General features: G+C 35.5%; 1 protein-coding gene, 1 long non-coding RNA gene and 1 other non-coding gene across 5 annotated transcripts; 1 reads left to right on the forward strand and 2 right to left on the reverse strand.

Moving 5' to 3' along the window:
* Positions 1 to 2,299: 2,299 nt before the first annotated feature.
* Positions 2,300 to 7,269, reverse strand: LOC147509052 (nucleotide-sugar uncharacterized transporter 2-like). Of its 2 annotated transcripts, none has more exons than XM_086601356.1 (7): positions 6,962 to 7,269; positions 5,923 to 6,074; positions 5,407 to 5,615; positions 5,226 to 5,319; positions 3,477 to 3,643; positions 3,212 to 3,382; positions 2,300 to 2,859 (listed from the first exon to the last, which is right to left on the reverse strand). In XM_086601356.1, exons 1-7 carry the CDS (start codon positions 7,050 to 7,052, stop codon positions 2,574 to 2,576), a joined length of 1,170 nt encoding a protein of 389 aa, XP_086457482.1. In that variant the 5' UTR covers positions 7,053 to 7,269; the 3' UTR covers positions 2,300 to 2,573. The 2 variants fall into 2 exon arrangements, with proteins under 2 accessions (XP_086457482.1, XP_086457483.1); XM_086601357.1 differs by having other exon boundaries at positions 3,189 to 3,382; positions 6,962 to 7,247.
* A 404-nt stretch (positions 7,270 to 7,673) lies between these two features.
* Positions 7,674 to 22,559, forward strand: LOC147509053 (uncharacterized). Of its 2 annotated transcripts, XR_015218351.1 has the most exons (3): positions 7,684 to 8,254; positions 12,141 to 12,300; positions 22,040 to 22,559. It is a non-coding gene; the product is annotated as an uncharacterized LOC147509053 (long non-coding RNA). The 2 variants fall into 2 exon arrangements; XR_015218350.1 differs by lacking the exon at positions 12,141 to 12,300 and having other exon boundaries at positions 7,674 to 8,254.
* Positions 22,560 to 26,671: 4,112 nt separating this feature from the next.
* Positions 26,672 to 26,775, reverse strand: LOC147509054 (small nucleolar RNA R71). The gene has a single exon (XR_015219678.1). It is a non-coding gene; the product is annotated as a small nucleolar RNA R71 (small nucleolar RNA).

Genomic DNA, 26,775 nt, shown 5'->3' on the forward strand with positions numbered 1-26,775 from the left:
TTAATTACATTTCATGGTTCCATGATTTAGTTGAAGTAGTCAAGTAGCTTAAAGTTTTTGGCAATGTAAACCATATGTAGGCATGCAATGTTGGTCTTAAGGAAATTGGTCATAAAGAAAGTGATTGCCAAGATGGTGGTATTGTCTATGGTTGTTAATGTGTTATTTGATTTTAAAACTTTAAAAGAGTTCTACTGGAAAGTGATGACATTCTCTTGCTCCCACAATCCAAGACAACATGCCTCCCTATTCTTAGTTAAACCCTGAATATATGCCAACGACATACCATTAATAAAGGTTTATTTACTCATGTATGTAATCAATTATTCTCTTTGTTGGTGTTTTTTTGCATGCCAAGTGAGGACGAGATATTTTATTCTTTAATCGGAATTTTTTCATCTATACAAGTATTGTGTGTGTATAGTATTTTGATTGCAATCTCTTAAAAAAAATAGAAAAACATAAACCTTTCAAACAAAGTATGTAGTAAATTATTAGCTATCAATATACATATATTATTTATTCAAGTGGACTTTAAGCTTTTGAGTCATTAGCTATCTATGTAGCAAGTCCGGTCATAGGCCGGGCCAGATGGCTAGTTTTGTAAAGAAAGTAGAGAATAAGAATATGTGAGTTTTAGATAATATATTAAGTAAATTTTCAAAATAAAAATGTAAAAATTTAAAACGGGATATTTTGAAAATATCGTAAACAACGCACTTAAACGTTTAAAATGGATTTTAATTGTTAAAGATGGGTTTTAAACGAAATCTTGGATTTAAAATAGATATAAAACTCCTCTTCATCTTCTCGGATTTAACGAAGTCTTTTTAAAAAAAAACACGGAGTACTTAGTGACAATACTTGCTACTAGAGCAAGTGTTTAGACACACAAGACTCAAGAGATCACTCTAGGGCTGGGGCAATGATATGAAACTCTCAGCATGGAACAGTATACTCATCAACCACAAATGTTTAGGGTCTGTCATATCATGATGTGTGGAAATTATCGTGGGTATAAATGCTGACCTTACTGCCCAAACAAGGGTACGTTCAAGAACTAAGATCGGCCCAGAGCTATCTATATGGAAAAGAAGCCCACTCAGTGAATTACTAAAGACCACCTCTAGTATTGTTTGGAGTGCTGAACCGCTGAAAAGCCACTGTAAATTTTCATGTAGTTTGGATGAACGCGCTTCTATACTCGGTGAAATGCTTATGCTAATATCAAGAACTGCATCTTAACAGTGATCAAAAAATTTATTCTAGGAGTTCGTCTTGAGAGTTAAGCTATGAATCGGGTCCAAGACAAATCCTATAGCTCAGATATAAGCAGTCACAAAAATCTCTGATTTTTTCAAAAAAACGTAAAAAGTCTCTAGATAGATTACCGAATTTCAAAATGAATAAACAATAAAAACGTTATTTTTTTTATTATGATGGATAGCTTTCTATTAATTTTTTAAATGTATTTACTTTTTAAATTGCAATTATTTGGAGAATATCGTAAGATATAACAAGACTTTACATATATATTTATAAAATTTGAATTTGATATATGCTCGAAATAACCCTGACATGAGGCACAACATACTATTTAATGTTTTAATTATTTATGACTTTCCCTATTTTTTTAACGAATTTGTACGAATTAACGATTTCTTCTTTGTTATTTATGGCTTTCCCAATTTTTTCCGATTTTTTTAACGAATTTGTACGAATTAAAGGTCATAAATATTAGGCCTTCTTTGTTATTTATGGCTTTCCCAATTTTTTCCAATTTTTTTAATAAATTTGTACGAATTAAAGGTCATAAATATTAGGCCGAATTCCGAATTTGTGACTATGGATATAACATATTAGGGCAGCTAATATATATTAGCCTTCCTTAAAGGTCATGTGGATTTTGATATTGATATGTTATTCTACATTCAGTTGGAAAATGGAATTTTGCATGATAGATGGGATAGCATGTGTAATCGTATCACAGTACTAGTTGGGGTGGTGCGAACTAGATGGCAACGTTGTTGAAATGTTGCTACTCCTGGATGAACAAATCACAGAGATGCAAATCCAATACCGTTTTCAAGCTATAAGATAACTGCATAATACCACATAAATCAAGTAGTTGGGTGGTTTCACTCCAAAACAATGCCCATGATGGATGCAACAGCAATGGTAAACGCCCAATACTACAACACATGATTTTAAAACAATAGTTTTTAACAATTCATTTACAAGAATAAATAGCAAGACCGAAAGACTACAATAACGTTTCCAAAACAAACAAATGTCTTAGTAGATGGAAAGAGTTTGATTTGTATTAAGAATATTTGGTATCAGTAACATACACAACTCACTGTGGAAATAAGATCAAAAGCTCATTAACTTGCCTATACTTTGAATCAAGGTTGTGGTAAATACGGGTAAATCAAGCTAAAGCATACACATCGGATAACATTAAGACTATAAAGAGAAAAAATTATAAAATATAATTGAAAAAAAAAAGGGGGTTAGTAACTAACTTATGCTCTCATGTAACCTGCTTGTCCTCCAAAGATTGGTTTCGTCCATCACACAGCCTCCCCACCATGATGACCATCATCGAAATCCCCATTTTCTTTACTCAGCTTAGACTTTGTTATAACAAACGACGCTTGTCTCGTAGCAGTCTTATTTGGTTGTTGCTGTGAAGATAGCAAGTTAAGGTAAGTATATACAGACATACCCATAAGGGCTGTAATTGCTCCACAGATACTTGTTGTTCCTGGGTTAGAACCAAAGAGAACAAATCCTCCAAGAACAATAACACATGTTTTGAACTGTCCAAGAACAACGTGGGTTGTAGCAGAGGTTGCCCTGATGAAAAGTTGTACGAGAAACAAATTCAGCAAAGGCACATGGGAGATCATATACTTAATGAGCTACTGATTTTGTTCCTTATCATAGATTCCGAATGGGTTTTGAGCTAAAATCAGATTAACAAAGTACCAAGTCATGGCCTCATCTATCCAGTTTGTATTTTGGCCAATCCCAGTCACTCTCTACACTTGTTACTTGCTAGACCGTCAAATGGTTGACTTGGTAGCTTGCTAAATTGATTCAACTCAATCAAAGAAAACGTTGAGTCATAATAATTTCTCAACTAGAAATATAACATGGTAGAAAAGATTTTAGACTTAAATAACCTTTACAAGTGAACGCAACGTACCCAAGTGCTAAAGCACCTGACCACTGAAGTAAAAACCCAAGGACAGCAGACATGATGATTGCTGTAGTGTTACTCAAGTTCCAATTGAATGCAAGGACGCCTGGCGGATCAAGCCAAGGCATCATCGTCACCAGAAAGAACAAAGTGATTGGAGTGGTCTTCCACATTAACCTGTTTCATGATTATCATATTACGCGATGCACTATATTATCATTAAATCGCCATTAATAAGAGAAAAAGAAGCTTGGCAGAACCAATGACATACGCTAGGGCAGTCCAATTCTCCTGTTGCTGTAGGTTGGACCATAGGATTTTATTGACAGCACTTGGAATTATCCATGCCAGCGCTATACAAGCCCCAAAGAAGTGAAACTGCAGATCAGTAACAGTAGCCACAGCTACACCAATAGATACTATAGCAAGTGCTAACACCTGCAGTAACATGAAGAATCTCAATTACAACTGGCTGCAATGAATCATTGCCTTCTTTTAGTGTTTCAATGGAAACATCGAGGCTTCAAATTATGCATAAGTTAAGGTTTCATATGGAGAAGAGTCTCTAGCTAAGTAAATTTTCCAAAATGTCAAGCTTATTTAAAGCATTACACTCAACAAATTTTGGAAAAAACACTTGGCTAAATAATCAAGAAAGACGCGTACAGTCTGAAATCAATGATCAGCATTGCTATATGTAAATCCATTCCAGTGGTATGACTTAAATGTCTAATCAAATTGAAATCACTAACAATGACTTGTTTTTATTTATTTAATTTTGTTTAGCACAGTTCTATTTAAAAATTTAGTTTGTCTAGATGATAAGAACAGACGAAGCCAGATGGTTCAGTTGGTTAAGTTTGTGGAACCTCGCTTCAAGCCTTCAATAACCACTAGCATCCAAGGAAAGGAGTGTTGGAAAAATAAGGTGATAAATGAAAAGATTGACTATTACCAACAGTCTTATTCCAAGACTGGTAATTTCCCAAACTCCTCCATCTAATTCACCTCATGCAAATGAACTTTCCAAAAGGGGAGTTAAGGCACTTCCTATGCTACAAGAGAAACTACAAAGACTGTTAGTTGTGTCTCCAACACGCACCTCAACACACATGCCTTTGGTAAATGATAATGGGTTCTCTGAAATCGGTGTCATTCCAAAAGGTGTCAACAATTGCTTTACCATATGTACCATGTACCAACTTAAACCAAAACGTTTTTTTTTCTTCCTTTTGTTATTTTTTTAAAAACTTTTTTCCAGATAATTTAGACAATATTAAGCTTGTGGATGATATAATGTGACATTTCAAGTTTGAAAACATACAGATCACTTACCATAGGTGGAGTTTGAAAACCTCCTCCTTAAGCTACTTGTTTTCCACATTAACTAGAGATCAGCAACCTCCATGTATTTCTAGAAGTAACTAACTGTAGAGGCTTATGTGGCATGTATTACAGTGACAGCAACCTCCATGTATTTCTAGAAGTAACTAACTGTAAAGGCTTATGTGGCATGTATTACAGTGATGGAAAAAGGTTTCCCAAAATGTCCTTCCTAGTTTAGACGATGTAGAACTAAAAGGCTGATAGAAGGAACAACAATAACCATCTGCAATATGCATTTACATCGTTGTCTTTGTTGTGTTTTTATTCCTTTCTTGCTTTGTACTTCACATATTCAGTATTTCCTGATTACACCATTGAGTTGGATGGTTGGATGGTAACTCATAAACCATAGCAAAAGTAACACTTTATAGAGTGATATATCTGCCCCAACTATCCACACTGAACAGATAGCCTCAGCCTGAAGGTACATGTTTCCCTTTAACAAAGTATTCCCATTGATCACTTCTTTTTTCATTCTTTATATAGATATATGATTGACATCATACTAAAACTTACATGAATGATGGAAAAATGTTTATAAAACAAAGACACCTGTAGCACTGTATGGATCCTATATGACGAAAACAAAAGGATCATTACATGCTTTAACTCTATCAAACAGTAGATCATTTACCTTCTGATACGACACCTTCTTGCCGAATAACACAAATTCCGCCAGAACAATTGTTGGAGTCACAGCAATCTTAGCCATTTGATAGAAACCGACACTAAAAACATACATATTAAGACTTAATTAATTTCGAATGGGGTCTTGCTTTACTGTCAAATAGTCAGGCAGGGATACTGCATCTCACCTGTTAAACTTCAAGCTGACATTGGCAAGGCCATTGGAAAGAGACATGACTAAGCCAAGAGATAGTAAAGAGGAAAATGGGGTTGACTTTGAGGGAGGAGATGCTGGGAGAAGGGAGAGGGCTTTGAGAATTGCCATTAAGAACCAGCTTAAAGCGTAGTGAATAAACGTAAGGAAGATGGGGTAGTTAAATCCAACTCTTCCAAGCACCTGAAACAATCACAAATACCCAGTACATTTAAGATATAGAAATCTTGTGAGTTTTGACTCATCAAAGTTATTGAAGCCTAATCCAATCATATTATATAGGAAAAGATTTTTATGATAAATAAATTCATTAATGAAAGAGTATCAAGTACTACAACATCAATGTGGAGAGGGAGGTCCTCACATTATAGTATATAGCTCAAGAAAAGGAGAAAATCCAACTCAACTAAATACAGACATACAGTTCCATCACCTACAAGCAGAGATTATAAAATCCAACTGTAAAATAGAAAAAGATAGGGAGTCATACCAGTTTGTTCGTCAAAATTATACCAACAGAAACCAAAAAATTGAAGGTAAGCGCTATACTGGGGCCACAAATACGTTGCTGCTGACGCTTTGCGCCTTCAGATGTTCGTATCTCATTATATAAAGAAGCTCTCAGGTCTTCCAGTGCTCTTCCTATATTGAAGGAGGACACCATTTAGGGAAAAGATGATACAAAGATAGAAATAACCAATCTTAATGTCTTCCAAACCAGTCAGATTCCAGCCTATCAAAGACTTAACAACACAGCCTTAACTGAAGAACACAACCTAATTGGTTTGACGTGGGAAAAACGATACAGATGAAAAGAAATTGCCGCTTTTGGCCAATAAGATGTCCCTAAATGACATTCTCTGAAACATGGTGATCAGCATCTCCTAACAAACCAATTCCAGTAAGAACAAATCCGTTGAAGTAAGATGCTTTTTATAGCACACAAATCAACAAATAATACTTGGCCTTTGAAAAGGAAAATTCAGGACAAGCTATACTTATATATCTCAAGCAACAAAGCCCAAACACATTCACATATAAACGGAAAACAGTAGTGAAAGGGGAATGTGGATGCTGTTTTTCAAAAAGCTATTTCTTAGGAGATGATGGCCGTCACAGAGAGAGTCTCAAAAAAAAAAAAAAAAAAAAATCTAAAACATTTTTATCCAACGAATTGTTTTAGGAGAGAAGGAGAGTCCCCAATAGGAGGAACTCTTTCCTCCTCAAATCTCTCATTACTCTACAAACCTTCTAAAAATCTTTTTTTTTTTTTCTTCTAAAAAACAGGACGCCACCTATGCTTTTATCTAGAGATAAATCCAATGGTAGATGTTTTATGGTAAATTGAGCCAACACCAAAACAAAAAAAGAAGCCATTATGAAGCAAATTAGCCCAAAAAAGTAACCTTGGGCTAGTTTAAATCCCATGTTGAACCATAAAAACAACTTCTTTATTCACCCAAGCAAAGAATAGTGATCTAAACAAAAGTAAAAAATTTAGCAACACTGAAGTATAAATGGAGTGTTACCTCTCTCACCAGCGTCACTGTCTTTACGTTTAAGAATCTTTCTCACATCTTTTCTTATAAAAAACTTGAACATTTCAGCACTAGAAAACATTACTTCTTCACTCACAGAAAAAATGGCATTAGAAGTGAGAAAAAAGAGGAAAAGCCAAAGCAGAACACGAGTTTGAAAAGAAAGATTTTGAAGAGGGTGACACGTGGGGTAAGGGGAAGAGCGGTGATGACGGAAGAGTAATATATATTTAATAATCACCCGCCGACAGTTAGAGTGTAAGTTACAAGTGTGAGGAAAATTCTGTTATGCACTAATGCACTTGGAGTGTACATTCCGGACCCTTTCTTTATTTAACCTTTTTCGATTCTTTCTAATGTGTGTCTCCAGATTGTAAAATGTATTTGGTGGTGAGCATCTCAATACAAAAAATTTGTCGGGGGAAATAAATCCAAATAACTAGTCCATGTGCAACCAAAGACTTATGTATGACGACGAATCTAAAGGTCTATGTCAGTATATGTGGCAATGGATGATTAAGATATATGATTCGATCTAGCCAAATTAGGGGCAAGTTAGAGGTAAAAACACAAAATGCCGAACGTTGAGATTTATTTAAAATGACATGCCTTGTACCTATGTGGAGGATTTCATGAAGTTTGCTATTTGGCCCATTATAGGTTGGATTAACCTTGAAACTTGAATGTGACTTAAACATTTATATATGAACCCAGTTCATACCCTCACACCTTACACATTTCTACTCCTCGATTTCGTCTTGACGACGATAAATACTCGTGGTTTTTATGGATCAGCTGAACCCATTGAGTTGTCTACATACCTCCTTAAGGGAGAATCAAGCTGTGCCGTAGTTCTCCTTTCTCTCCTCCTCCTTTTCTCCTCTTTTATATATCTTCTAACCACCTCTCTCTCTCTCTCTCTAACCGCTACCCGCTCCCTTATCCCATGATTTTCTTTCTAGTCCCACGACCACTAATTGTCCAACTATCTCTTGATATATCGCGGCTTTATATTGTACTCCCATATGCCCCTTCACTATTCTGCCTCCTTTTGGGTCACTGAAACCACACTGGTCCTTATGTCCCTCCAGATTCCGCGTCCCTCCAGATTCTGCGCCCTTTACATGATTCGTAGACTGGATCACGTGCTCCCTCTTTCTCCTACCTTACGCTATCTCGGTCCTGAAGACATGTCATCTTGATGGTCATGAATTAGACTGATACAATTTCAATAGGTGAAGAGGTATAGGGTGGAAATGCTAACAAATTCTATACACAAAGCAGGTTAGTCGCGATCATTTAGATCTACTTTTACCTTGCAATGGTAGGTGAGGCAGTTCTCACAGTCACGGGTGCGTAAGTAGGCCATGAGATGTTTCTGTTTTATGCAAGCAAAGTGACCGTTAGTTAAGAAGAGACAACTAGAATTGCATCATGCTTGTGGTTGCAGCAACTCGTTAGTTCCAGCTTTACATAGTTATGATGGCAAACAACTTCTGGCTTCTGCCCAACTGTGTCTGTGTGTCATCTCTCTGACTAATTTGTTTATTGTACCACACCCATCACTTCGTGTGACATGAAAACATTCCCAAAACGAAACAGTACTACTAGACTACTAGTAAAATCTGATCTCATTGAATCCACTTCAGGTCTTCAGCTGAACATTTCTATCCGCCCATAATTAACCAGTACACACTTGAGTGACTGGACACCACCCATAATTAACCTTTTTTAAGATCATATGTGATCTTTGGAAGTGTAGTTAGTTCTACGATTCTACGTGGATATATTATGATAGGGTATGGTTATATGAATTCCACCTAATAGTGATTCCAAAGTTATTCTATCTCGAATAGTCCGACTTACAAGATGAGTTAAGAGCTAATTTTTGGTAGAAATATACATCACATAATGAAAAACACCTCCACAAAAATTCAGTTTAATTGAATTTGATCAACCTTGTCAAAAGTTGTATTAAAATTAGAATAATATGAACCCTTAGATAACTCCATAACATTCTAAACAAATTTTAACAAAATTAAAAATCTTCCAATTAGTTGTTTTTTTGTGAAGATAATCTCTATTGTGAAGAGAACATCTCTACCAAAAAGTAATTTCTAATTAATTATTTTAATTATTGGTGGAGTTCGTTTTAGTGGAGTTTATATAATCATCTATATTATGATATAACAAACACTGCCTAAACAACTCTTCAAAAACTAGTTTGCCGACTTGCTCTACTCCAGTATGCAACCCTAATGAACAAAAATGCAATTTAGCAAGACACCAAAGCGGCTAAGCCCAAGTTCCTACGAGTATGAGTGTACGACGTGGGGTGTCAAATGGGCGGGACACTATGAAGTGCATGCTCATTGTGCTGATGAGATCTTGCTGAAATCTGTAACTTCTGGTAACACAAAATATCACATTGGCATCTACCTTTTGGTGCCGGGTGGGGGGATTGCACAAAGCGGACCACATCCAATGCCCACCAATAGTAAAATAGTAAAATTGTACCATTGCACATTTGCATGAACATTTCATTTGTATCTGAATTTATTTTGAACAAATGCTAATCTATATCGATAATTCCGTAGTGTAAATGTCTAAATTTACACTAAAGATTAAGACTTAGCTCTTAGCTCTTAAGTTAGAATCATAAAGAGGGGATGGTTTTGTTTGGTGTTAATGGATGCTATTCATGAATAAGAAAGATGCCTACGTATCCAGCACTGTATAAGTGAGACTGGGATCAAGCCATACATAGCTCTTAGAGGGTGAATTTTATAGTCATTCAGAGTGTACATCTGATGCGACACGTGTACTAATGAGTACGGGTGTACTGCGATTGAGATAAGAGACATGTGTCTATGGGAAACACGTGGATAGTAGGCATTTAGGTTTATCTGAGTTGGCATAGGGTGTTGACAAGAGAAATGAATTAGATGTGAAAAAAGTAGTTCTAACATGCTAAAATCATTCTAATCATTCTATATAATTATACTCTCTAAACATGTGTTGAAGAGGAGAGTAGTCGTGTTCGAACCACTCTTGCTTGTACGTACTTAAAACGAATCTAGACTAAACAACTATTAACTAATGGGGAAACAATTTATAATGTAAAAATAGTAGATAACAGATACGAAACAGTAGATTTAAATGATGAGAGAAGATATAGAGAGAGGTAATCCATCACGCGATTCGATTGACTATTAGTTAGTTATCGAATCGCTTGTTTGATCCCTAGTGAACACCAAGTCGTCTCGGATCAAGGCTTCACTAGCATGAGAGTTTAGCTCCACCACAAATCTCTTTGATGGTGACTTTAAACTCTAGTTATCCGTTATGAGCTCTATCTCTAGACACTTACAACGAAGAACTTGAAGTTCTTTACGCAAAACAATAGTAAACTAATGGCTAATCATTCTCATATGGCTTCATAAAGCCCCTCTAATTGAGGTTTAGCATTGTTTAATTGGATTTATTAATCTAAAACAGTGAATTAAAGACATAAATAATAAAACAAGAATTGAATATGATGAACTAAAGCTTTATTTGATAAGGTTTTAATGGAGGCGCGCTACAATGTTAACCCTAATTTACTTAACTAAACCTAAACTAAATTATTCTAAACTAATTAGAGACTAAGGGAAGGAAGGAGTGAATAAGTTTAGCCTTAATCTTCTTTATATAGGAGATGGTTAGGGTTACATTTTCATGCATGGGCTAAAAAGAGAGACTTTGGGCATCTAAAGTGAGCTCAAAGTCTATTAGGTTAAGTTTAAAGAGGCCACAGATGTTGGAAATTACTTTAGTGCCTTTTTCGTCCACTTTTACATCTCTGACTGGGGCAAGACCGGGTCCCTTTGAAAGCTGGTTCCGAGCCGGTCGCTTTGACATAAAATAGGCCCAATTCCGAGGCCCGAGTCCAAAGATTCTCCCATTTGAAGTTCTGTTGACTTTTCTATTTTTTTTCTACCCGAATTGACTTTGACTTCCCAGCTTTGACTGAACTTGAAAATGCTTTTTCTTCTTGATTCTTGGGCTTTAAACATAAAACTCTTCTAGCAATCATCTTGACTCGTTTTCCATGCAAAATGACATCTTTAAGAACATAAACAACTTCAAGACCTGAAATACACAAAAACACATAAACATTACTAACTCTTATTTATTATAAACATAATTGGCCTAAATAGAATACTATTAAGGAGTTTAAATTACACTTTTGGGTGCTTATCACACCACCCCCAAATAACATTTTGCTTGTCTTCAAGCAAAGATGAGAAATCAAAATAGATAAATGGCAAAAAATGTGGTCATAATTAATCTCATTTTGCAGAGTGTGATTGTATTTGACCATATGCAATAATGCTTTAAACCACTAGGAATTTCCTGGTGGACGAGTTATAGCCTCATGAGAGTTTTTCAGAGAAGATACTCACAAACTTCATTTATACTACAACGACTAAATAATAAAAGTAATTGTCCCCTAATTTTATCTCAGAATCTATACATCTCACTAGTAGTTAAACAAGGATCATCAATCTAACTCCTAAATTAATATATGCATACTAATCAAATCATATTAAGATAAACAACTATACAATGAACTATGCTATAAAATGCAATGGCAGGTCTGTTTCTGAAACTTTTGGGTAGCGTGCCTAAGTAGGTTCTCACAAAGAATGTGTCAAGACACATAATACTTTGATTTTTCCACTCAAGTTTGCTAACTCTAGTGTGAAGTGGGCACACGTTTCCTCACGATCTCAATGACAACCTAAGAAAGCCGAAGTCGATCAAACACATCTACCACTTACTATCACACCAACCTATTCCTAACTGAGCTAGATGTCTTTATTAGGTGATACGGGGTATATGTGATGGTTAAGGAAGGAAGGAAATTGATATTCAAAAAGACAAGTCTGAGATAATAGGGTATTCAAAATATGTATCTAGAGAAAACCTTGTTCTTATTTTGTTTCTACACTTTGTTTCCATGCTTAGCCTTTTTGTTTTTGGTTTTTAACTCATTTGATTATGTTTTTTGGAGTTCTAACTTTTTATTTTATTTCTATTTCTATTTTTATTTTTATTTTCTTTGGATGGAAACTTTCTTTTATTGTCTTTTTCTTTTGAAACAACTAACTAATTTTTGTTTACACAGGTTTTTCTCTCTTATTTTCTTCACTCATCCTATTTCTCAGACTTATCCAGATAGGTAGGCTGATTTTATTTTTTATTTTGTTTTATTGAGTAAAGAATTTGTGGTTTGTGAAAAAGCTAATGAAAGGCTCAGTGGGGCGACTAGCGGAAAATATACTTAGGTAAGAATTTATGGTTATATCGATTTAAAGATGGCCTAAATTCTTGCTTAGGATATGGTATGATGATCAAGCAAGTGAATGTGTGATTTCTCTACTCGGATTTGACTTCTCCCTTGTGTCATCATTTAGATATTTCACTCTTATAAGACTTTTAGGCTAGATGCTCACAAGATATGTATTAAGTACTCTAACCTAGGTCTTAGAAAAATACTGCCAAGTACAATCGTAGATGCTCATGCAAGATGTTCATGAAAAGATGCAATGACTATTACCTAAATATTAATCTAAGTTTCAAAAATTAAATCCTAATTCAAGTACTACATGAGATTTCTAGACTAATATCATCATGGAGAAAAGAACAATATCATTATCACTAAGTGCATAGTATAACTATTTTTATGATTTTATACTTTTTATACGACAAATAATACGTAATATACAACCTAATATGTGTTTAAACATTTATAATATGTTTTTATACCACCCCCAAATAGAATCATGCTTTGTCCCCAAAATATGGAATGAAAATAAAGGATAGAGAGTAACATAGAAACATGCTTGTAAATGGGAGCACCTGAAAAAGAAGGTTAATCTATACTATTATAAAGAAATAAAAACATACAAAACTCTTATATGAGTTTTACCCGTTATTGGGATAACATGAAATAATAAATAACGCTTGGGACATAAGCGAACTCTAACAGAAAAAAAATAATATCATATGTTCACAAATCAAGCATGCGCATATCATGGCTCCTATAGAATTAGCTTCCGAAATTCCATAAAATAGGGAAATTCTATGAAATTAAGGTACCTAATTATATTATGCATCATAATTAAATCAACAAGGCCCAAGGGTTCTATAATTCGATATTTATACATGCAATTCTAATATGTGAACATACAATGTGCTAAAATTAAATATACCACCCCCAAACAATTTGGGAGAAGGGGGGGTTCATGAATTAATTCAATAGCAGGATTAAATTACGTAACTAACTAACCTAGACTCTACTGGAATAAATATGATAGGCAAAAGGTGGTAAAAAGTTTTGAAATGAAAGACCAAAATACGCCACCCCCAAAAAAAATTTGAAACTCTTTTTTAAGTTTGAAATTTTTTTGTGGCATATACTTCATTAAGGTGGCATGTTACAAAAACTGAGGTATTTTAAAGTTAGATTCCCTAGACTTACTAATACATGTTTATGTTAATTTATTTTTATTTTTATTTTTATATATTTGATTTTTGGAAAAACAAAATTACGATAAAGAATTAAAAATGAAACTCATGGTGTACTCCCATAATATAATATTGGAATAGAGTACACCGAAGAATGCTATGAGTCTTTTATAGTCAGATACTTGAGACTTTATCTAAAATATATGTATTAACATGCAATTTACCATATATCAACAACTGAAATAGTTGTGGATTTTTCCATAAATAGTTAACACAAAAAGCACCCCAAACAAAATTAAGCACCAATATTTTTTATGACGTGGCTTAGCGGAATGAGAGTGTAGTCTAATGGATCTAGAACCTAATCGAGCATGCAATTTCTTCTTTTTAAAAAAAAAAAAAAAAAGCTAGGGTTAGACAGACCCCTACCTGTATTATATATCAAGAAACATGTCTTACATATTGTACTCTAGAACATCCTTCTCTACATGATATTGAAGAACTCTATCAAAAGGAGGGATAAAAACAACTAGAGACGGAGATTCTACATTACAACTAAGAGAAGCCAAATAGTCTGCAGCTTTGTTTGTTTCTCTAAACTCGTGGGCTATGGAGATATAAGTGAATTGGCCATACAACTTGGATATAGCTGCAACCAAGTCTTCACAGAATCATGGAGGTTTCTCAATCTTATTGACGGACTGAACCACTCTAAGAGAATCAGAGGACACTTCAATGCATTTCAAATTCATAGATAGGCAAATGATGAGACCTTACTCAATAGCTTTATGCTCCTGAAAGATGACTGCCTTCGTGCCTCTAGTACCAGAAAATGTAACAACGACCTCACCATGGCAATCCCTAATTAATCCACCATGACCATTTCCAACGTCATTTAATGCTCCATCTGTGTTTAGTTTAAACCTTCCAATGATGGGGGATCCAAGGACACAATTTGATTACTTCCATCTTGAATTCAGCTTCAATGCCAATCTTCTCACTAAGATTTCTTGCTTCTAATGTATCTGGCAATTTTGGGATTTTAACCTGCAAATAAGCTTCAACAAAAATGGATGCAATTTCTTCTTTATCCTCCAACGAAAGGGTCTCCAAGTAAATGATCGTGAGAAAATGGATGGTTGTGGAAAATACTTGGAATATGGATAAGTTTTAGAAGGAAGGAATAGAAAAAATGAGAAAGTGTCAGGTGGCTTGTCCTTGGGTATTACTTTTTCACTAGATGGGTTTAGAAAGTCATAAAGCATATGAGAAACAAGAAGGTTTAATGCAAACTGAAGGTGCCTTTAAAAAGGTGGAGCGAGGGGAATTGAGGTGGTAGTAAATTAATGATTGGTATTTATTAGGGATTAGCTCAAGTGGCCGGATGGTGGTCGGGTGGTGCTTTAGGTAGTTCTTGAGAGGGTGGATCATCACAGGCTCTTAGAAACTCATCGAATTTCTCATCTAGGTTGTTTGCATCCATATAATTGTGCTATTCATCTGCATCTTTGAGGAATTCATTTATATCTTCTATTGTGAGATTGACTACATCTCCCATAGGGTCGGAAGACAAGGTGGAAAATTCTTCATCTATTTCAATTATGTTTAGGGAGTCAAAATTGTGATCTCTGTCTTCTTCCCTAAGAGGGGTATCTACTAGGGTGGGGACAAAATCGATCGTACCAATGTGAGATACAAAACTCTCAATGGACTTCACTTTTCCTTCTACAGGCAAACCTAGTTGTCTCTGCTTGAGTCTAAACATGTTAACCTCCACAGACATATTGCCAAAGGAAAGAGTCATTAATCCATCCCGATAATTGATTTGGGCATTGCCAGTTGCCAAGAAAGGGCGGCCTAAGATGATGGAAATAAAATCATGAGCAATTTCTATGTCAAGAATAATGAAGTCGGATAGGTAGTAAAAATCCTGAATTTTAACTAGAATGTTTTTAACTATGCCTTTGGGATACTTAATAGAACGATCGGCTAACTGCAAAGTTATTTTGGTCGGTTTAAGTTCATGGAGACCTAGCTGTTTATATAAATAAAAAGGGAGTAAGTTAACACTCTCCCCTAGGTCTAATAGTACAGTTGTTATGAAGTTATCGCCTAAGGTGCATTGTATAGTAGGATGACCAGGGTCCTTATACTTAATAATTCCATTATGTTAAGATAAGGAAGGATACTGTTCAGTTAAGAAGGCTTCTTGGGGTATGTTGGTTTTCCTCTTCGTAGTGCACAACTCTTTTAAAAACTTAGCGTGTCCCGGTAGACTTTTTATAGCATATAGAAAAGGTAGGTTTATAGTCAGATTTTTAAACACTTTCCTAATCTCATCAAAATTCTCGTCCTTTTTAGACACAACTAGTCTCTGGAAAAATGGTGGTTTTTCTCTATACTTAGCATAAGGGTCAACAATATTATTAACCTTGTATTTATCTTTTGTCGTTTTTCAACTAGGTTTCCATATTGGAACCTCTACAGGTGTATGATAATAACTTTCTATTATGGAGTCTTATAAGGTTTTACCTTTTGGTTGTGGTTGGAGTGGAGCTTCTACAGTTGTAGGGTCTTCAGTTTCTATGACAGTATTTGGTATGGTTTCATTCTTAGTTTGCAGGCGATCTTTAGGCATAGTTACTTGGTTATCAACTATTTTACTCGAACGAAGGGTAGTGATTGCTTGTAGGTCCTCTTTGTTTATATTACCATTACATTGAATACTGTTTACTTCGAAGGCAGTGTTTGTTGATTTAGGATTAGGCACAACTTGACCTGGAAACATGTCTGTTTGGTTATTATTTTGGTTAGGAGACAGGTTAAGTACCTTTTGGCACAATGCTTGTATCATATTATTTTGTTATTGTTGGTTTTGTATCATGGTTAATAATAAGTCATCTTTTGATGGGTTAGCCAGTTGTGCGATAATAGGAGGGGTTATTGGAACTAAGGTTTGTTGAGTGTTAATGTTAAGTTATGATTTTGATAGTTTTGGGTCATGGGCACTAAACTTATATTCTGGTCACCTAATTGTTCTTGTCCTAGATGTTGGTTAAATTGGTGGAAGTTTGTAGTGGGCCTAACATTTTGATTATTAAAACCTGGAGGTGTAGCTTGTTGTTGTAGATTATAATTAATGTTTGGCCTCCATTGTGTGTTAGGGTTGTTTTTTTTGGGTTAAGCTAGGGTTTGGTAGGCCCTCACCTGTTGTATTACTTAAGAAATTCTTACATAAACTCTCCCTTGAGCATCCTCTTCAACAATATTGTTAAGGGTTTCATCAAGGGGTGGTATAAAGGAAGAAAAGTTTACATCAAAGACCTGGCTAATAGAAGCTAAAAAGTCCACTGCCCGGTTAGTTTTTCTGACTACATGACAAAAGAGATGAACTCGAAAAGAGGACACAAATGTTGGATAGCCAAAACTATGTCCAGGTAGTACCAAAGAGGCTTTTCTTGCTTGTTAATCACGTTAACTGCTCTTAAAGAGTCTGAGTCAACTTCTACTTTCAAAAGCCCCTCATATAGACATCTTTTTAACCCGACTTCAATTGCCAAAAGTTCTTGGAAAAGAACCAATAGCATTCCTCCACTTCCTGTGTAAGCTGCAACCTGATCAAATCTATCTCTGATCATTCCACCATGCCCAGTTCCACGACTACTCAAGCTACCATCTGTATTAAGTTAACTCGATTCTCTAAGGGAGGATCCCAAGAACATCTGTTAAGACCTTTGGGCTTGAACTGCATGTTAAGTCCAAGTATGTCATTCAAGTCTCTTGACACAGGCGCGACTTTTAGGGTAGGCTTCAGAACTACTAGATAGTTTTTGAGGTCCCTTACCAGTTTGTTAAAGAGAACTGAAGTAGTCTTGGAAGAACCTTGAAACCTACGACCATTTTTCTCTTTCCATAACGCATATATTGCAGTACATATGTAGACTTTATAGACTTCCTTTACAAAGCCTGAAGATAAAGGATCATTCTCGATTAGCAGATCTCGAATCAGTCACGATGCCAAGAAGTTGTTTGATTTTGGAAATGACCTGCTGGGAGTAAGGACACTCGAAGAGCAGATGCTTAGAGTGTTCTCTAATGTTATTGCAGAGACAACAGACTGAATAAGTTAACACTTTCTTCTGCACCAGACGATCTTGGGTAGGTATGCTATTGGAGAAAAGTTACCAACATGTGAAGGAATGCCTTGGCAATACCCACTTCCCCGACACAAAACTAGACCATCACACTTCATTCCTTTCTGGACTAAGAGCAATATAGGCACTACAAGAGGTGTAGATTCTACTCTGGTGGGGAGTCCACACAATTTTGTCCTGAGGGAGATGCCTTTGGACGCAGGTGGAAAGTATTTCTTTCTTCAGAGTTGAGTTTGGCATTTGTAACACTAGGTTGTTCCATTGCCCATTATCTAACAAGTAGCTAACCTTGGTATTTAGAGGGAGTTGCCATGCTGACACAGTTTCAGCATTAAACAAGAGAGGTGAAGAACCACACCAAATATCATGCCAAAAAAGGGTGTTGTCACCATCAGCAATTGTATACTTGATAAGCTTCATAACATCCTTTCTAGCATTTAGAACATTTTGCCAAGTCCAAGAGCAATCCTTCAGGGTATTCATAGTCCAGAAGAATTGTTATTTTATTTGTTTCTGCCAAGTCCAATCTACCCATACAGTGTCTTCCTTGACAACTACCTTGTAGACCAAACCACAGTAGGCTGGTCGATTAAATCTATGCAGACTTAAGAACCCAAGACCTCCTCCTTTTTTTGTTTACTCATAGTGCACCAACTCTCATGATGAAAAACTTTATGCAAACCATTAGAAGACCATAAGAACCGAGCACAGATTTTCTCCACTTGTTCCATAACCGTTTTAGGCAGAACGAACATTCTCGCCCAGAAAACGTGGAAAGATAAGAGTACTGACTTGATCAACATAGCTTTACCGGTGTGAGAGAGTTGTCGAGCTTTCCAATTAGTGACCTTTTGAGTAACTCTTTCAATTAATGGTTGACATTCTCTTATACCCAACCTCCCTGAGATCAGAGGGAGTCCTAAGTACCAAACTGGAGGTTTACCAACTCGACTCCTAAAAGAGAAGCTAGAGATAAAACATCTTGATGATTTAGAGTGCTGGTAAGGATGATAGTTTTGTGAGTGTTAATACTAAGGCCTGTGGCCCTCCCAAATTCTGCTAGACATTCTTTAACTCCCAGGATAGAGTTACTATCCCCTTTACGAAAGAGAAGAACATCGTCAGCGAAGGCCAAATGTGAAAGTCTCACTCTTCTGCACCTCGGATGAAATTGGATTCTCTTCTCATTGATACTCCTTAGAAGAATACAACTGAGGATTTCCATGACCAAAACAAATAAATATGGAGACATATGATCTCTTTGTCTCAAGCCTCGGACACCAGGAAAGAAACCTTCTGCAGAGCCGTTGATCATAACTGAATAGGAAGGAGAGGATACACACATCTAGATCTAATTACATATAGCAGGGGGGAACTTGAAAGTATTCATCATGATTTGAATAGTGTCCCAGCTAACCGTATCATAAGCTTTCCTTATATCCACTTTAATAGAACACCTCGGAGTACCATGTTTTCGCTCAAATCCTCGCAAAAGCTCATGAGACAGTAAGATGTTGTCCTGAATGGACCTGCCAGGGATGAAAGCTGATTGATTAGAGTAAACCAAATCATTAATCACCAATTTCAATCTATTAGTGATAACTTTAGACATGCACTTGTATATGGTGTTGCATAAGGCAATATGTCTAAAATCTAAAACAGACATTGTCTAGCAACCAGTGTGTTAGGGTTGTTATTAAAAGTGCAGATATTGTCTGGTTGTGGTAGTGGTTGTTCATAGACAAGAGGACAATAGAAGTCGGCATGCTCAAAACTAAAATAGAAATTACAACGAGGAGAGTTTATGTTCATGACAGGAGTGAGTTTCACTTCTTGTTTATTGATAGAGAGGGCATCGACCTTACAAGTGAAGGATTCAATTAAAGTTCTAAGTTTAGGATCTTGTTTTACCTCAAACATACTAGTTGCCTTAACTGTTGAAGAAGACAAAGTGGAGCGGGAGTAATCGTTACCTCCCCAGTTGTTACTTTTATTGGATTGATTATCTAAGAAGTTATACGCATCTGTGGCTCCTTTACTTAAGAAAGTATCTCCGTTCATTATATTTAAAGTCTCCTTATGGTGTTGGGATAGGCCTTTGAAAAAGGCAGGAACTAGTGTATCTTTACCAAGATTATGATGGGGACATTCTACTAGAAGATCAGTGAAACGATTCCAAGTCTCAGAAAAGAATTCTTGAGGCTTTTGGGGAAATAAATGAATATGTGATAGCATCTCATCAGTCTTCTATGGTGGGTAAAATTGTTCCATAAATAATTCAACTAGTTTTTCCCATGTGTCGACAGAGTTCAGCTTTTGTGTTGTTAGCCAAGATGCTGCTTTGTCAGCTAGGGTGAAAGGAAACACTGATAGTTCTAAAAACAAACTTTTACCATATCTTAGCTAATTTAAACTAGGCAGAAGTAAAAACTACTTAATCTTTTGTTATCAAATTTCTACTCTCGATTATCATATAATAAAACTGGAGTCAGAATTCGTTCAACTCCTAATTGCTTAGAACATAACTAATTTTACTAGTGATTAATAATTCAACAAACTTGAGAGTAATTATTGTGAATATAACTAATATGGTGAAAACTATGATTTAAGATATTCTAATTTAAACTATGGAAATTGAATAATAAGATTGAATATAAGAAGGGAGATTTGATATCCACCTTGATTAATCCCTAACATGCTAGTATGGAGTTTGTTGCAACCCTAATCTTTATGTTTTCACACAAGGTTTAACATAAAGGTTATGTCTTTTTATCCCTAATTATTTTGGCATCTCTAACAAACTAATAATTAGTATGAGAGGAAGTTGAAACCCATTCTCATGGTGAATAAACTGCCCTTTAGAATTGAAGCTCTTTAATACAACTATTCTATACTAACACATCAAGTCTTCATCAAAGCTTCAATCAAACCCCTCTAATGGAGGTTTAGCTATGGTTCATTTGATTATCATGGAATACATAAAAAGAATAAGAAAACATAATTAAAAGAATACTTGAATTGAAATTAACTTGAATTGTATTAATGGTGGCTAGGCTAATAAAACATAAAACTAGGTTTAGACTAAATTAAATAACTAATGGAAGAGAGAGATAAATTAATTAACTAAGGGGTGAGGTAGAGAGAGTTTTGCCTTAGTCCTCTTTATATAGGAGATGGCTAGGTTTATAATTTTGTGTATAGGCTTTGGAGCTATATGTTTTGGGCCATTAAATCAAGCCCAAAACCTAATTACTTAAGTCCAAAAAGAGTGTCTCTACTGGAAATTACTACAATAGACTTTTCATCCACTTTTAATTCTTTGATTGGATCAAGGCCTAGACCATTAGATATCTCTTTTCGAGCCAGTCGTTTTGACATATAATAGGCCCAATTCCGAGGTCTGAGTCCAAAGATACAGCCTGCGGAAGTTTTGTTGACTTTTATGCTCTATTTCTGCCCGCGTTGACTTTGACTTTTCAGCTTTGACTGGGCTTTAAAAATGTTTTTTCTCCTTGAAACTTGGGCTTTGACCATTGAACTTCTTAGGAACTAATCTTTGTTCCTTTCTCTTGCAAAAGTGACATATTTCTTCACATATTTGACTCCAAGACATGAAATACACAAAAGTACATAAACAGTACCAACTCTTATTTATTATAAACATAGTTGGTCTAAATATAATATTATTAAGGAGTTAAAACTACAGTTTGGGCTCTTATCAAATACCCTTAGCTTTATTTGTTCAGGTGTTACGTTAGGATGATTAAATATAGTAATGACTTGTTGTATCCTATGTAAGTGTTGATAAGGCTTTTCATGGTCTAACCCATGGAAAACAGTGCTTGATTAAATATATTGGGGGATTAAAAATCTCCCATAGTATATGCAAGAATTATGCAAGACTCAAGTCCATCATTTAAAGCTTTATAGAAATCAGAGAGGGGTCTCTCTGCTATTTCTTCACCCATTGCTACAAATGTAGTTGTGGTAGGTCTAGGGTGGTGTGTGTGTGTGTTGATTGGTGAATTTCTAGTTAGGCATTTATTTTTGCGTCTATGATAAACTAATATGGCAGGTTTATGCATACCAAATCTTAATCTCATGTAAGTTTGAAGTCTAATAGGCAAGTCTTAACGAATGCAAAAATAACTTGATTATTACTAGAAATAAAATCCTATGACAGTTAATTTGAGGATGTATAAAGGTGTTACCTGGAGCGTCCTTGCTACGCGTATAAATTGCGCCTTCAATAGCCTTGAAGCACGTATAGTAAAAGTTTTTCAAACTAATGGCCAGGCTGATCAGCTCCCAAATGTGCATTTTATTACCCGTATATTGTTGCATTACAGTCCTTCTTACGCTTAATGAAAAGATAACTCATAGCTTTTACTGCCTTTTTCAGGTTAAAGAGTATTTCAGACCACTTATCATAAAAGTTGCGTCTTAGCACCAAAAGGAGCATTAATCACGCTTATTATAAAGACCAGTAGCTGTTATAGAAAAGTGCTGAAAAAGTCAAGTCAACCAGTCAAAGTCAACGGTCAAAGTCAATAATCAAAATCTTCAATTCAGAAGACCAAAGATGGAGGCCCTTATTTCAAATTATGAAGACTTATCCCTAAACCTATCTTGGTCAAGAAGGCACCAAAAAGCAAAAGCAAAAGCAAAGGTGAAAGGGGTGAGGTGTCTAGTTTAGAATGGATGAGGACAAATCTGTAAATGGAAAAAATAAAGGTATATAATCAAAAAGCAAAGGAGAGAGAACTCATCCATTGTCTTAGGATCCAAACCATTTGGTTTGTTTATTTTCTTTTCTTGTTTTAATTCATGTTTTTAATTTCTTGTTGTTTTATTTTATTTCAATCAACTTGTTATTTCATTTTCTTTATTTCAATAAACTTGTTACTTGTTCTTTGTTTTAATCTTCATCTTGTTTGTTTGTTTGTTTGTTTCATTTCAATGTTTTAACCAGTCTTCCTTTTATGTTTTCAAGTCATTTTAATCAACAATCAAAGCTTTTAAGTTCATTAGCTTAGAGTCTACCTTTCTTCTTCTATCTCCCTCACTCAAACTCTAAACAATTTAAGATGAACCTCAACTCTTAATCTAAACTCTTTTGAAGTATACTAACTATAATATTAAAGCTTCAAATGGCGCCGCTGTCATGGATTGAAGGAGTGAGAGTGATTGGTTGAGAATCTAAGAAGAGAGCATCATTCTCATCTCCCTATATATATATATATATATAAATTTTTATATATATATTTTATTTTTTATTTTTTTTTTATTGTTTCATATACTTACTTCTTGCAAATCAGTCATGGAACAAACAACCCGAGGAGAGGAGATGAAGACACGAAAAAACCGACAAACATTCTTTCTAAGACCGGACGGAAGGCGACCACGAGGCGACCCTTTTAGCCACGTCAGCATACCAATGCTTGATTTTTTCCAGTATCGATTGTTTTGAAGTGTGTACTTGTACTTCGAGCCTGGATTTTGTAATAAAGTAGGAGAAAACAGTGGAATTTGTTTGTAATAGTTAGTGATAAAAAAGAAAAACGAAAAAGAAGAAGAAAAACTTGGTTTTTGATTGATTTCTTATGATGAACTTGAGTTAAACTTGGTTTAAGTTTAATACTTACCAAGGGATTAGGGTTTTAATATCCCTGGGAAGTTCAAGTGTGTGAGGTAAGTTGTGGATCATAGCTCACACACTTTGAATCAATTTGGTAATCAACACTCTAAGTCCAATTGACTCTAGTTAATCTAGGAGATTAATCTAAAACTAGTTAATTAGATTAGTATAATCTTAGTTTAGTTTTAAGTTTGAGCCCTTGAAGGCAAAGTTGTATAAATTGTCAAAAACCCAACTTGTGACTTTTTAAGTGGGCTTTTATTTGTAACTTAAAACAGGGTAAAGCTCGAAAGGTTGGGCCTGATTCTCAGATTAAGTGCCAACCGACGTCGCCTTCTCTTCAAGCAGCGTGTAAGCACGACTTGAGAGGTAAATTCTAAACCTCATCGAAGCCCAAGTAAGAGGATACTTGTGTGTTCAAGCATGCTTACGTGATTGTTTGAAATTTACTTTCCGCACTGCAATTTACATTAGCGCATATAAGGTGAACTCGAGCCATAACAACTATTGGGAAGTCATTACCCAATGTAGGTAAATTGGACATTGCTTAATTCTTGAAAGCCCTAGACCAAAAAAATTAGTTAAAATCAATCAACTAAAGCCCAAGTAGTCACGCTCCTCCAGAAAAGGACAAAAATATAGCCACGAGGATTTAGAGTAATCAGTTACCAGATTCCGATGGACCAACTACCTTCCTCACTCCCCTCCCCCAGATTCATCGCGAGTGAGATTCTTGGTAGCACACCACTTGGTGAAGTGACTACCTACTTTTATGAGACGTGCAGTAGAGCCATCCCAATTACGCGCCCAACTGTTCCTCTGAACAGGGCATAGTAAAATATAGACCAAAAGCAAAGTTTTCAAAACTCTATACCTGCAAAATTGAATTTCGATTTCTGGAGCATACATTGCACCGTTTGCGCATGTTAGGATAGTTTTGGGGTCTTGCTAAAAGTGTATGATACTGCGTTCAGGCACTTCTAGTATTAGCAAGAATAAAACTTACTCACGTAGGAGAGTTTGTCGACCTAGATGATAAAAGTCCAAAACTATAGTTTTAACCCCTTAATAATATTACATTTAGACCAATTATATGATTAATAAATAAGAGTTAGTATTGTTTACGTGCTTTTGTGTATTTCAGGTATTGGAGTCGAATATGAGAAGAAATATGTCACTTTTGCGAGATAAAGGAGCAAAGGTTGGTTGCTAAGAAGTTTTGTGATTAAAGGCCAAGATTCAAGGAGAAAAAGCATTTTTAAAGCCCGATCAAAGCTGAAAAGTCAAAGTCAATGCGGGTAGAATAGAGCAGAAAAGTCAATAGAATTTCTGCAGGCCGTATCTTTGGACTCAGACTTCGGAATTGGGCCTATTATATGTCAAAATGACCGGATCGGAATGAGATTTCAAATGGTCTAAGCCTTGACCCAATCAGAGGAGCAGAAGTGGACGAAAAGACTATTGCAGTAATTTCTAACAGAGAATCCCTTTTTGGATATATATAATTAGGTTTTGGGCTTGATTTCATGGCCCAAAACATGGCTCTAAAGCCCATGCACGAAATTGTAGACCTAGCCCTCTCTTATATAAAGAGAACTAAGGCATAACTCTTAGGTACTTAGATTTGGACTTAGTTTTAGTTTTTAGAATAATTCTCACCTAGGATTTAATTCATATAACTCTCCTAGATTTTACTTAGTTAATTATTCAGTACTTAGTTTTTAATATAGTTATCAATTCTTAGACTCTCTTCCATTAGATTAATAAAGCCAAGTTATTGTTCTTCATTATGTCTTCTTCTTATTTCTCTATTAATGATAGTCTGATGACTTTGAGCTAAACCTCCATTAGAGGGGTTTGATGAAGCTTTGATGAAGACTTGATGTGTTAGTTAGAATTATTGTATTTAAGAGTTTCACTCTAGTAGGTTAGTTGATTCGCCATGAGAATGGGTTGAACTTTCTCACATGCTAATTATTAGTTGGTAGAGATTGCCATAAATAATTAGGGATCAAATACTTAATCTTTATTGGTTAGGATTGCAATAATCTACACTAGCACATTAGGAATCAATCAAAGTGGAATCAAATCCCCCTAATTCCTTCTCCATATTCACATCTTAGTATTTAATTGTTATAATATAAGTTAAAACGTCTTAAGTAGTCCAATCACTATATTAGTATAATTATAATCCATTACTCTCTTTGATTTTGTTAGAATAGTTTAAACTAGCGAAACTTACGTCTAAATAAACTAAGAGTGGAACAAATTCTCTACTCCACATATTGCATGATAAACGAGAGTAGAACTTTGATCATAGAGTAGTAAATAGCTTTAGTTTTACTTATTCATAGCATAACTAGTTAAGAGTAGGTAAAACTATTGTTTTTACATATATCAAATGGCGCCGCTGCCATCTTAGTTTTGTTTAGATTTGTTTCCGTTCGTATTTTCGATCCTACCAAAACCATTAAACCCACCCACCCTTGTTTGGTTCTAACTGTGATTTTTTGGTTCAGAATATAATTTTTTTCGAAATAAAACCTTGAGCGCGCCCGTGCCATAGGTACTCTATTTCGTGAGCGCGCCCGCCCTCAAGTTACTGGAATTTGTGTAAAGCAAGAGCGCGCCTGCGCCTTCATAAGCCTGTTTCCAAGCACACCCGCCTCCTATCTGACGAAAGCCCAATTTTTCACAGGTTAGTTTCAACCTCTCTTCATTCAAGTTATTCAGTGTTTCTAACTTCGTAACTACACTGAGATTGCATATACAAGACGCTATTCAAACGCGTAGCAAGGAGGCATTCCAGGTACTCCTTCTTCCACTCCTCGCCTCTTCTGTCAGAAGAGTTTTTAATTATAGCATATCAGGGTTGTTTTGACTGCTGTTAGTGGTTTATATTCATATTGGCCTTAACCTTGCATGAAATTAAGGTCTGGTACTAATAAACCATCTTCTGTTATTTATCATAAGCGTCAATGCACACACCTATCTAGAATACCACACACTACACCTGCATTAATGGCTGAAGAAACAGAGACTCCTCTCTCTGACTTTTATAAGGCTCTTAACGATAGCCATAAGTCTTGCATAATTCTTGCAAACCCAGTGGGGGATTTTTGAATTCCCCCGAATATATTTAATTTGTTACCGGTTTTTCATAGTTTAGACCATGAGAAGCCTTATCAACATATGCATAGGATTGAACAAGTTCTTACCATATTTCATCATCCTATCGTAGGTTTGGAACAAATTAAACTTAGGGTGTTTCCTTTCACCCTAACCGATAAGGCATCATTTTGGTTAACTGCCCAAGCGCCTAATTCTGTGGACTCATGGGCCAAACTTGTTTAATTGTTCATGGAACAGTTTTACCCACTGTTGAAGACAGATGAAATGCTTCAAAAGATTCATTTCTTCCACCAGAATCCTCATGAATCCTTTTCAGAGGCCTGGAATCGTTTCACTGATCTTCTCATCGAGTGTCCACATCATAACCT

This window comes from Coptis chinensis, chromosome 3 (assembly GCF_015680905.1).
Source record: "Coptis chinensis isolate HL-2020 chromosome 3, ASM1568090v1, whole genome shotgun sequence".
NCBI classification, from domain to species: domain Eukaryota; kingdom Viridiplantae; phylum Streptophyta; class Magnoliopsida; order Ranunculales; family Ranunculaceae; genus Coptis; species Coptis chinensis.

Coding starts and splice junctions, on each gene's coding strand:
- LOC147509052 (XM_086601356.1), bottom strand. CDS start 7,052: ATGTTTTCTAGTGCTGAAATGTTCAAGTTTTTTATAAGAAAAGATGTG. Junction 5,616..5,922: donor TAATTTTGACGAACAAACTG/GTATGACTCCCT, acceptor TGATTGTTTCAG/GTGCTTGGAAGAGTTGGATT. Junction 2,860..3,211: donor TCAGGTGCTTTAGCACTTGG/GTACGTTGCGTT, acceptor ACTTTTCATCAG/GGCAACCTCTGCTACAACCC.